The sequence below is a fragment of the Ochlerotatus camptorhynchus genome, unplaced genomic scaffold, assembly GCF_037179485.1.
Source record: "Ochlerotatus camptorhynchus isolate MF236.1 unplaced genomic scaffold, CSIRO-AGI_Acam_v1.1 ptg000036l, whole genome shotgun sequence".
Classification (NCBI taxonomy): domain Eukaryota; kingdom Metazoa; phylum Arthropoda; class Insecta; order Diptera; family Culicidae; genus Ochlerotatus; species Ochlerotatus camptorhynchus.
The window spans coordinates 1,548,993-1,561,759 of NW_027040527.1; the positions used below are offsets into that span (position 1 = coordinate 1,548,993).

Below are 12,767 nucleotides of genomic sequence, written 5' to 3' on the forward strand. Positions count from 1 at the left end.
GTATAACAGGAATTCACAGTCGTAAAAATGTAATCAGATTGAAGCTGAAAAGGTAAGGAATCGGCTTAATACATTCAGCGAAGAGTTTTTATGGGAAAATACAGTGAAATAAACGTTTCAATTTCGGTTGCCGAAAACAGTCAATGGGTGCCGAAGCCATAATTTACCCTATATACTGATCAGATCATTTTGTACGACCAAAACTGAACGACTTTAGCCATTTTGATATTATATAGGTTAACCATCAATTCAAACAAAAATCGGTCTACCGATGGTCGACATTAGCTCGACATTCGATTCAGTTTGCATTCTCTCACAGGTAGGTGTCACCAGACGATACACAGCATAAGCATAATGTCACATTTATGCTTTCCCTGCGTATCTGTTGTCTTGTTTTGTAGTCATGTGAACAGCAGCAATCTGGGAAGGTATGTCATATCAGTCGATTTAATCTTAAATTTAATAAATGAATGTAAACTGTTATTGTAATACCCAAATAGGATGCAGATTCGAAAACGCTTTCTGCCCCGTTGCGTGCAGGATGCAGTGGCGACGATATTCATGGCTGGCATCATCCCAGTCACTTTTTGGTTCGAGGTGTACGTGGTGATGCCGGGTGTTCACGGGGTGGATTCTGTGTTAAACTGGATTCACTTTGTCCCAGCGCTGTTTCTGCTGTACAACATCAGTGCCAATATGCTGGCAACGATCATGTGCGATACCAGCTGTGGTACGGAAATCATCAGTGTGCCAACGAATGTAGCGGTTTCCTCCGGGCTGGGATCGGGTTCGTGGCATTTGTGTGCAACTTGCGAAGCAGTGGCACCACCCCGATCGTGGCACTGCAACATCTGCGAGACCTGTGTTCTTAAGCGAGATCACCATTGCGTGTTTACCGGATGCTGCATTGGCCATCGAAATCACCGCTATTTCATCATGTTTGTACTTCATCTATTTATAGCGACGTTTTATGCAAGTATACTTAACAACTACTTCATCTGGTTCGTTCACGGTGAAGAGTTTCGCAATTGGACGTCGCTGGTGAAGATCGTTTTTCCACTGGCGATGCTCTTAATCGATATCTCAACGACGCAGTATTATCTAGTCATTTATCTAATCAACATGATTGGAATGTTGTTCACGGGGGTGCTCCTAGTGTACCACGGTCGTTTGATTCTCAGTGGAAGCGTGGTACATGAGAGGAACTCCCACGAATACGACCACGGCCGGTTGAACAATCTGATAATGGTACTGGGCGAACGGTGGCATCTTGTGTGGCTTTCGCCATTTTTGGAGAGCAAATTGCCCCACAATGGAGTCAACTGGGATCTGATTCAGAAGGAAGTAGCAAAGAGTAAATAGATGACTGGCCATATTAAATCAATTAAAATTTTGATGGTTTATTTTATTTTTGATATGCAATAAATATGTGTGTGTATGTGTTTCAAAATCATTGTGTTAACAATCCAGTTTGTGATATTATCATCCCTAACCACTCTGAACAATGTCATACAAAAATAATCTTTATTTTCAAAACAATTTTTAATCGGTTAAAAAAATTTCGACAAAATAACACCTTAAATCACAATGAAATACTTCCGCCTAACTCCACCTATGATTACACATTAAGATACTTTCGGGTTTTATTTGTGAATCTGCTAAACTGACTAGCGCGATTGTAACTCGGAAAAGCACGAAATCTGTGATGGCAATCTCCATCGAAACATGGCCCAATTTCCCTATCTACCTTAACACATGACACCTTAAAACACCATTTCCTCGGTGTTGGAAGTCATACTGCTGGCTCGGTTGGCTCGCTGCAGCTGCAGCAGCTCTCGTATCAGGGAAGATTTTTCCCGTTCCAGCAGTGACAGCTTTTCGTTCTTCTGGTTAACCTCCTCGGAAAGTTGTACGTTCTGCTGCTTCAGTCGGTTGACCATTTCTGTCTGTTGACCACTTCCGGGTGGATTTGCGGAAGGTTGGGTTTGAGCTTGTGCACGCTGTTGCTGCTGCTGTTGTTGTTGTTGTTGTTGTTGGTGTTGCGGTGGACGATGGAAGGACATAGTACCCGGTGGACGAAGAGCTAGGTTCATGTGCATAGGGAACCCTCCACGTTCCCAGCTCTCGGCCAGCGTCATAAGGTGACGATTCACCTCCAGAACACGAGCCCGTTGCAGATCCAAGCGCTCCTGATGGGTATCGGTCCAGGTTTCCTGGAAATGGAAGGGAACCATATTTAGTAACCTAATATAAAGTAGACTGAACTCGGTCCGCATCGTGCTCTCTTGCCGTGCGGATCTATTTGCTTTTTGCTGAAAGAAGTGTTACTGCTACAACAAATTTAAACTGCACTTCTCAGTGCTCAATATTACCAGAAAATTGTCTACTTTGTTCGATTCTTATTCCTCTTCGATCCTTGTTTGAGCCCTACCGGAGGTAATCCTGCTTGAATATCGAATTGGAAAATTCCTTCGCAAAAGAAAAAGGCAAACTCTTGATCCCCCTTCTGATGAAATTTATTTGAATTATCAATTTGAAATGCTCACGGATCATGAGAATGATCCATCATCCAGGCAAAATTCCATTTTACATTCCCGGGTCAATGCCAAGAAAGAAAAGCCCAACAAACAATCGCTTATCGAATAAACGGCTTCTTAACCATTTTATTCAACTACATGCTTAATAATACTTGTACTATTTTTAATAATAACTTCTGTTCAAGTTTTATCAACCACAACATTGAACTTCTTGGTGTTCTATAAGGTGTTTTAAAAAGCTTTTATTCGACTTACATAAGTTCTAAGCTCTTCGATCAAAGTTTTGATTATTCAGCGATTATTAGACATCACTGTTTCTTTAAATAGCGATGCTGCATACGCTTAGATTCTCAGGTGAAGTAACGTTTAATACGCTATTAAACAATTATTAACGATTATTCAACTGCGGGAAAATAAGAACGAGGTTGGTTATTTCTTTAGATATTGTTTTCATTTTCTTACTAGACACGCACCACACAGATATTGGAAAATTTATTACATTCATCCCAAGCAACACACAAGTTCTATAACAGTTTGCATCACCTTTGTATGACTGATCTTGATTATAAAGAAGTTTATTCAACATAATTCCATGCATATATTTTATTACTTGGGATACATGTCGTTGCATGGGATTCGAACCATGCACGCAGGAAAAAGAACGTAAGAATTCCATAAGAAACACTTATGAATTTTAGTCATAAGAAATGATTGTGAATTTCATTGATTTGCCTTATGAAAAATAATGTTGACAAAAATAATAAATCGGAGCAGACTGGAACCGGAAAATGGACGTTGAGGCTAGGGAGGCCCGTGTGATGACCACTCGTCTTTCAACGCTTGGGAAAATAAAATGATTAAAGGCGTATAAGAGCTACCTCATGTTGCCCGAATTCATAAGTCCCGCTTATGAAATTCATACATGTTGTTCATAAGTCGAGACTATTAATGAGGCCTATGAAGCACTCCTCGTATTTCCTGCCTGAAATATGATCTAAACTGACTTCTACCAACAATCAATACGAAACTAACGATTTTAAATTGGCTCACCACTTTAGTAGCCTATTGGTTCCAAGCAAACGATTAACGTACCCTATTCTAGTTGAAATTCTATTACTACACTATGTTTGTTTTGATTCGCTATGAAAGTTTGACAGATAACATCAGGGGTGTGTGGATTCATGCAGAACATGCAGGGGTGAGTGAAATAGCTTGGGACTGCTTGGGACCGTTGTTCTGGTACTGAGTGAGCCAAAAATAATAATGATTTTCTTCGGGACCCAGTGGTCTTAGAGTTACCTCTATGCTTCTACTATACTATCACCTGGCTGCTCCTATACTATCACCTTAGTTTGGGTTCCATCTCATTGCTCAATTCCGGGTGATGAGAAAGTGGACTCGTTGGCTAAGGCGGGTGATACGGTCAAAATTTGGTCAATATCAACTTGACGTATTTCTTTCAATTTTACATTTAAAAAACCTGAACACCCCTCATTTTGAAGGTGTGTGTGTGTAGAATGTTGCTCTTATTTTGATTTTGGAATTCACTCTTCAGTTGTCAAAATGCCGTCCAAGCAAGAAGAGCAGCGTATCAAAATTTTGCTCGCGCATCGCGAAAATCCGAGCTACTCGCACGCAAAGTTGGCAAAATCGCTAAAAGTTGCCAAATCAACCGTTACAAATGTAATTAAAGTGTTTGGGGAACGTTTGTCGACAGCCAGGAAGTCTGGATCGGGGGGAAATCGAAAACCGGAAGCCGCTGAGACGACAAAGAGAGTTGCCGGTAGTTTCAAGCGAAACCCTAACCTCTCTCTCCGAGATGCCGCAAATAAGCTGGGTGTATCGTCTACAACCGTGCATCGAGCCAAAAAACGAGCCGGACTATCGACTTACAAGAAGGTAGTGACTCCAAATCGCGATGATAAACAAAATACGACGGCCAAAGCGCGATCCCGGAGGCTGTACACGACGATGCTGACGAAGTTTGACTGCGTGGTAATGGACGACGAAACCTACGTCAAAGCCGACTACAAGCAGCTTCCGGGACAGGAGTTTTATACGGCAAAAGGAAGGGGAAAGGTAGCAGATGTTTTCAAGCACATGAAACTGTCAAAGTTCGCAAAGAAATATCTGGTTTGGCAAGCCATCTGTACCTGTGGCTTGAAAAGCAGCATTTTCATAGCTTCCGGGACTGTCAACCAAGAAATTTACGTGAAAGAGTGTTTGAATAAACGTCTGCTGCCTTTCCTGAAGAAACACGGTTGTTCCGTACTGTTTTGGCCGGATTTGGCATCTTGCCATTACGGTAAAAAGGCCATGGAGTGGTACGCCACCAACAACGTGCAGGTGGTTCCCAAGGACAAGAACCCTCCCAACACGCCAGAGCTCCGCCCAATTGAGAAATACTGGGCTATTGTCAAGCGGAACCTAAAGAAGACCAAAAAACTGCTAAGGGCGAGCAGCAGTTCAAGGCAAGCTGGCTTTCTGCGGCGAAGAAGGTGGACAAGGTGGCTGTACAAAATCTGATGGCAGGGGTCAAGCGTAAGGCCCGGCAATTCGGATTTGGAAAAGCGGAAGCCTAACTGAATATTTTTCCTGAATTTTATACTAATTGAACTTGAAAAAGAAATTTAATTTGATTTTTTAAATAAACGATTTCACCGATTTACACGCGTTTTCCCTTGACCAAATTTTGACCGTATCACCCTTTAGAAGGCGATATTTTCGAGCGGCAAATCGCCTTCAACGAATTTTTCTCCATTGCTCGTCAGCAAGTCCTCATCAGTTGGCAACAAAAATTGAATGATGGTGAATTGGGAAGATGGTTACATTCTATTCTCCCACAGGTGTCGAACAAACCATGGTTCAAAGGGTTGGACATGAGCCGTGACTTTATACGCGTTATATCAAGGCTTATGGCCAATCACTGCTCGTTAGACTCGCACTTCTATCGAATTGGGCTCTCAGGCAGCAATTTATGTGCGTGTGGCAGTGGTTATCACGATATCGAGCATGTTGTTTGCCAGTGTTGCCAGATCTGAGTTATCCACATCCCTCAGGACCCGAGGAAACAACCCGCGATACCCGTTAGAGATGTCTTGGCGAGCCGAGATCTCGACTATTTGAATTTAATTTATGTGTTTTTAAAACGGATAGATCTGAGGATTTAGTAGTTAGTGTTATCTTGTGTTCTCCCAAGTTGTTAGCTGCCCATCGGTGTACCCCCATGTTTGTCTTTTTCATCAGAGAAGCTTAGTTCAAGACCAAGAGCACATTGCTCTCCAAACCTTGTGTTCACAATCCCTACCCTGGCATCCATCTGTTTCCATTTTGTTACCCCTAACTTCGAGATAGCCGCGAGTAATCGGCCCCTACTTTACTAACGTTAGTTTTAATCAATGAATATTGGCTCCGCAAAGCTACAGCAAATGAGCCTGGAAAAATAAACGCATTAAATATAAAAAAGTCGAGGCTTATGAAATTCTTAGGCCTTTTTGCCTCAGTGTGTACCTTCCGATAACCAGCCACTTGCCTTGCCATATGAGCTATCCTAGAATACATCATATCATCAGCTGAATAATCAATAAAAGCTTGCTTGAAACTGAATACCTATAGCTATAGCACATTCAAGGTCCTGTAAGAATGATTAATGCATTCATCTTTGCTTTATATTAGTTGGCTTGATGATGATGATGATGATGATGATGATGATGATGATGATGATGATGATGATGATGATGATGATGATGATGATGATGATGATGATGATGATGATGATGATGATGATGATGATGATGATGATGATGATGATGATGATGATGATGATGATGATGATGATGATGATGATGATGATGATGATGATGATGATGATGATGATGATGATGATGATGATGATGATGATGATGATGATCAATATGATGAATATCTAAGCACCCGTGGATTCAGGAAGTGGAGCAAATAGCACGAAACAAATTCGTCCGTTTCTGCTGGAACAACGAAGCTGATCGGTTGGCAAACATGGCGAGAACACAACCTCCCATTGATGTACCAATCCCAGGCGATGATGCGCTAAGAATGGTGATGCAAAACATTCGCCAACGATGGAACGACCAATGGTTCGCGACCAGAGACTCCAAACTAAGAGAAGTCAAAGACGACACGCACAAGTGGACGGAACGGGGAAGCACTTTCGACCAGCGTGTGCTAACACGACTAAGAATTGGTCACACGCGGCTAACCCATACGTACTTCTTGAAGAAGGGGCGCTCAGTTGTTGTGGAACGGTTTTAGACGTCCGACACGTGATTTTGCAGTGCAAAAACTATGAAAGGTAACGACAAGAGACATAACAAGCTTGCGAGATGTGTTAGGAAGCTCTGAGGAGCAAACCACCAATTTGCTGAATTTTCTACGGCAAACTGGACTGTACCGAAAAAATTGAAGGATACAGAAAAAAGAAGAAGGAACAGCCGAAACCCGGTGTAATGGCAATGAAGGTTAAGCAGATAACGGAGCAAGCAAGGAAGGAAACATGTGAAGAAGATGGAGCAGCCGAAACCCGGTGTAGAGGCAAGAAGGTGAAACAGTTAACTGAGCAAGGAAGGAAGGAAGAATATGATGAAGGCAAACATGTAACTGGATGAAGATCAAGTAAAGAAAGTGAAGGTCATCAAGAATACAAAGCGGATAGCGGATGGAAGAAAAAGAAGAAGAAGAATAAGAAGAAGATCAAAAGAAAAATTATGATGAAGTAAAGGTGGAACGCAAAATTAAGTGGAAAAAGATGAAGAAGATCGAGAATATAAAGCGGAAAATAGCACAATGAAGAAGACGACACCGATGGAAATCTGGAGAAATCGTGAAGACGTAGAAGTGGAAATCAAAGCAATGGAATTAAAGAAGGATGAAGCAAGAAGATGATGAAGAAGTAAAGAAAATAATTTGAAGTATGGTGAGAAGAAAGAAGAAGATAGATTAAAAGTGAATGAAAAAGAATACAATTAAGCAACAAATGATCAGAAGTGAAGAAGATATAAGAAGATGACGCAACCAATTCAGCAAGATGAAGGAGACCCGTCAACAACATAACAAGAAACGGACGAAGGCTACGTATAAAAACGAAGATGATGCAGAAAGAAGATGAAGAAAAGGTAGAAGAAGTAAAAGTGAAATTCATTGAGAAGAAGAAGTAAAAGAGATGCAATGTTATGATCAACGATGAACCAGAAGGAGACGAAACAAAGCTAAGTGCAATTAACCATAAACACTAACACTCACACCCACACACCATTACACTAAATTGAAACAGACATGAATGCATCTATGGATGTAAAATGTCTTAAATAAATACAAAAAAAAAGCCTCTGAGGAATTCTTCTTAGCCACCTGCTGAGTATGGTGTTGACTGTAATGTAAATAATTTCACTACACTTTTGCCAGAAAGTTATTTTCTACACACACCGAGCTCGGCTGTGCGAATCTCGGCAAAAAAAGTTTCACTGAGATCTCAGCATAAAAAAAGTGACATTTAATTGCTGAGTCTCGGATAATACTTAGCTGAATCTCAGCAAACAAATGAAATGTTTGCTGAGATCTCAGTGAAACTTTGGCTCGGTAGAAAAAACTAAATGTGCATCTTCCGATGGTTTGTTGTTAGTTTTAGAAAGTGAACTCTCGTAAATGTGCTGTACGAAATATGGCAAACATTTCATACTTTGTTCCTTGATGTTGAACATACAAAAGGAGCACAATTTGAGACTTCTTGTAACTGGTAAAGGCGCTTAAAATGATCAGAAAGGGTTACTCTACTCCTGTTCCTGTATGTACCGTAAGACGGGGTGACATTGGGCCAAAATTCATAAATGTTTATTCATGCAAACATCTTGAATTCACAGAAAATTAAGACTAGAATATGTTTCTTGGATTATTAGAGTAAATTGCAGATAACATAAACCAGTTGTTTTATTTAAATAGTACTGTGTTATAAATAGTAGTAAAAACACGTTTTTAAAATTTTCCACAGGCAAACAAAAGTTAAACACACTTCTATGTGGATAAACGATGGTTACACGCATTGGCGTAGCTAATGGGGATGCCAAAGGTTCCAGACCCCCTCCAGAATTATCCAGGCATGGTGTTTTTTATGATTCGCCGGTATTTTGTCAAGCTTGCCAAGTTTGATGTTACTATTTAACAGCGATTAATAAAATTGAACCTTAAATAACGATTTTTTAAAGTCTTTTAATTTCAGGGCACTTTTTTGAAGCCTTCTTATAGTTGTGAAAATTACGTACAAATTCAAGAAATTTCGTTCGTGAAACATTACGAGAAACGTAGAAGTGCAGCAAACATTGTAGAAGGAATTTTGAAAAAGTTCAGGGAATTTTGTAAAAGAGCTAAAAATAGTTCAATAAACTTCTTAGAACTTCTGGGATCCTTGCTTCAGCTTAGGGAACTTCGTTGCAGTTTCTCAGAGATCTAGAAGTTGAGGAAATTCTGTAAAACTTAAGGGAGTAAACGACTATTTCTTATGACAAGCTATCTATTCGATAGGATTAGATTAAATTAGATTTCTTTATTAGAGAGACTTTTGATGACGGTACTGATGCAAAATTTGAAACGGTTCCAAACTGGGTCCTGATTATCGTCTCAAAATTTGAACTCCTTTAGTAAGAACCTTACTTGGCATAAACCATTTGAAGTTTATATGGAAATTACTATAGCGAAACCATAATTTCGGTTCATATCTATCTCAAAATTCACCAGTTCACTCTACTTTAGAAAATGATAGCTGAGCTTGTTGAAAATTTTCTCAGCTACAATTTTGTTCAAGACCACATTTTGATCAAATGTAAATAAAAATTATTAATAATTCAAGTCACTGATGTCTTATGATTATGCTCCATCAACTGTTCAGCAGGCAACATTGGTGTTTATGGCGCGTAGAATAGAGGACAAAAATCATGGCACTATGTCACACTGCAGAATACAGTGTTGCCCACAATACAGTTGCTTAATCATGCCATAAGATTATCAATCTCTTAATCAATTAATAAATATTTAGTTTGACGCTGAGCTGAAAATGATCTTCTGCAAAGTTGTAGCTGTGAAAATTTCCCATAAGAATAGCAATAGAACTTGTTAACAGTACAATATGGAAAAAAGCTAGAAGATAATGAACAAAAAGTTTGGTTTTCCCATAGTAATTTCCATATAAACTTCAAATGGTTTGTGCCAAGTCAGTTTCTTATCAAATGAGTTTAAACTTCCGGAGGACCCGATTTGAAACCGTTTGAGCACTGTGGAGCGAAAATTTCAAATTTTACATCAGTCTACTGGTTAGTCTCTGAAAACCCCAGAAACGGGCTATTTGATAATTTTGGAGCGAACCAAGACAGGCAAAACAAATGGTCGCCCGATTTGCTCATATACCGCCAATCCATTAATGGCCCATGCATTAATTATTTCACGCTAAATCGAGAAAAAAATTACCCCCTCCCCTATCGTGACGTTTTTCCTATACCTAATGCATTGCTTGTCACAAAATCTTAGGCCCCCCTCCCCCCTTAGAGCGTGACATAATATATGCATCAACCCTTATGCAGCAACAGTTTTATCAATATCTGTATTTTTGTGTTGGGCACTATAAATTGCACCGCCTAAAACTCAATTATACTTATCACTTCTGACCCACCCATACCCAAATACATATTGCACTCACCATATGCGCTCCGGACCGGCCCAGATACTTGATCTTATCCTGCACGATGGACAGCTGTTTCAGGTACCAATCGCGAGCCTTCTCCACCGCCGTCAGCCCCTGCAGCAGGATGTCTTTCTCCTGTTCGATCTGCTTCAGCCGCTTGAGCATATTGTAATCGACGCCATTCTGCAGCGTATGCCTTCGGGGCTCTCGTCGTCGGCTGCTGCTCCCACCACCACCACCGTTCTTCTTCTGGTACAGACCGGTCGTGTGTATGCCCAACGAGGGCGATGAACTCGTGTTGGAGAGGTCAATCTGACCGTCGGCTGACCCGCGGGCCAACCGGAGATGCGTTTTGTCCGGTTTGTCAGTTTCATTCATGAGAAGCGACATTTGCCAGTTTTGAAGAGCGTTGCGAATTTCCGCTTTGTCGATGTTCGAGCTGGCTTGCACTGGCTGAATTCGTTCAAGGTTCAGCGACACTCGAGGGGGCTTGGGAGGGCCGAAAGCTCCCGGAAGGATAATTGGGGGTGATTCCAGATCTAGGTCACTGTCTGGATTGAGCTGCGGCATACTGAGTGTCTTCTGCGCTGGCATGGCATTGTTCGGCCTGACCGTTGCTGTGTTGGCACTAGTGCTGGTCCACGAGGGTTTGGATATGTTATCCAGATCGAGCAACGGTGCGGACGGTGGCCGAACGGAGAGTTTGGTCGGTGAGAGGGGTAGTTTTTCTGACTCTTTGGAGAATCGACTCGTTCTACTCGCTTCGGTTTGATTTCGTACCAGGCAAATCTTGAGCCCACTGCAGAAACGCTCGAACGAGAGCAACCCATTAGGGGGCGTAACTTTGCGCAAACTATCAATTACACCTCGCGGCAGACCCTTGGAGCCATCGTCCTGCCAACGATCTTCGATGTCGGCCAGCTTCACCAAACCAGTTTTGTCGTCGTCCATAATATCGAACAACGTGCGCATGGCGGACACAAATGGCTTCGGGAGTCCTTCGACGACACCGGCAGCGCTGGCATCCTGTTGCTGCTGCAGCGGATGTTGCGGTTGAGCCAACTGCGGCTGGTGGAGTAGATTATGTTGATGATGGTGCTGATTGTTTAAATGCACCCCATTGAAGCCGCTGACACCGTTTAGTGTGAGAATATTTTTGCGACTACGGTTCGTCGTTGCCATCACGTTTCACTTTTCAATCTTCGTTTTTCTCTAGTCCATGCTTTGACCATTCACAAACTAGTGGCTAAACTGTTTTGGAATCGTCTGGTACGACTGACAACCTATATGCAGGAGGCACCAGGGGTTACAGGAAAGTTGAAGAAGGAAATCTACACTCGAATCATTTATGTATTCGCAAACTCAAGGCGCCGATGGCGTAGCAGCATCCACTGGGAAGCGCGCGGTCGACAGCCTAAAATTCGAGATCACAACATTTTTTCGAGTCTCCCTTTTGGTGCTATTTGTTTGTTCACTTTTCGCACTGACCAGCTCAGTCGCACACGGTGGAGCGAGCTGGGGATGTTCCAGTTATTTTTTTTAAGCGTGCTCTGATAATTTTTATGTGAATTTAGTTTCATTAACCTTCCTAATGCATTAGGAAAAATATACATATTGTGCATTAGTGGGTCAAAAAAGACCCAAACTGCAACTCGCTCCCAACAATCAATTTTTGAACCCATTCTGGATCTATCGGCTTCAAATGAAAGATGAAGGTTCCTAGAATTGATTTTTCCAATTTGGCCATTTATGCTACCTGGCACTGGTTCCTATAGGGCACAAAAATACACTTCTTCCACAACCTTATATACTGGTATCGTCCGACGGCTCAAAAATTATGATTTTTCATCCAGAAGTAAATAGACATCATGCCATGGACCAACAGATGTATTTGGCCACATACGGCCACAGTTTTGAAAATGTTTAAAAATATCGATTGAGATACATGCGTTGAGCTCAAACCTATTTATTGTTGACTTTTTGATGATTGTGACTACATCTTTTGTGGCAACGATTATCAAAGGCCACGTGTCATTTTGGGCAAACAACTTAATACCCTATTATAGAATCTTGGGCCCTATTAGAAATTATGAAATGTTTTATTTGTCATAAGTATGACGGTGAGTATAATCAGAATTATAGAATTAAACAAAAACTAACCGATGGGTAGAATCCACCCAGATCGGTCAAAACTGAACCTACTCAAAAATGGTTAAACTATGTTGGGAGTGACAAGTTGACCAATGGACAACATCGAAATGAATCCGATCGACTTTGTTCATTTGTCAACTTGTCACTCCCAACATAGTTTACCCATTTCTGGGTAGGTTCAGTTTGACCGATCTGGGTGGACTCTACCCAAATTTGAGTAGTTTTGAAATAGCGTGTAGATGAAAAGATTTTTATCAGCACTGATCCCAACCTCTTCAGAAAATTATTTCACGGTTGATAAATCTTCTGGCCGTTATCAACGATCGCAAATTGTTGTATCTGCTGAAGTTGACGTGTACTTCAATCCTCCTAAC

The 12,767-nt window shown here is 41.3% G+C and overlaps 2 protein-coding genes across 2 annotated transcripts; one reads left to right on the top strand and one right to left on the bottom strand.

Moving 5' to 3' along the window:
* Positions 1–493: 493 nt before the first annotated feature.
* LOC135709994 (probable palmitoyltransferase ZDHHC24) lies at positions 494–1,378 on the top strand. Its single transcript, XM_065232454.1, has one exon. It carries the CDS (start codon positions 502–504, stop codon positions 1,360–1,362), a length of 861 nt encoding a protein of 286 aa, XP_065088526.1. The 5' UTR covers positions 494–501; the 3' UTR covers positions 1,363–1,378.
* Positions 1,379–1,507: 129 nt separating this feature from the next.
* On the bottom strand, positions 1,508–11,515 carry LOC135710361 (suppressor APC domain-containing protein 2). The gene is made up of 2 exons (XM_065232916.1): positions 10,258–11,515; positions 1,508–2,213 (listed from the first exon to the last, which is right to left on the bottom strand). Exons 1-2 carry the CDS (start codon positions 11,422–11,424, stop codon positions 1,764–1,766), a joined length of 1,617 nt encoding a protein of 538 aa, XP_065088988.1. The 5' UTR covers positions 11,425–11,515; the 3' UTR covers positions 1,508–1,763.
* Between the last annotated feature and the right edge of the window lie 1,252 nt (positions 11,516–12,767).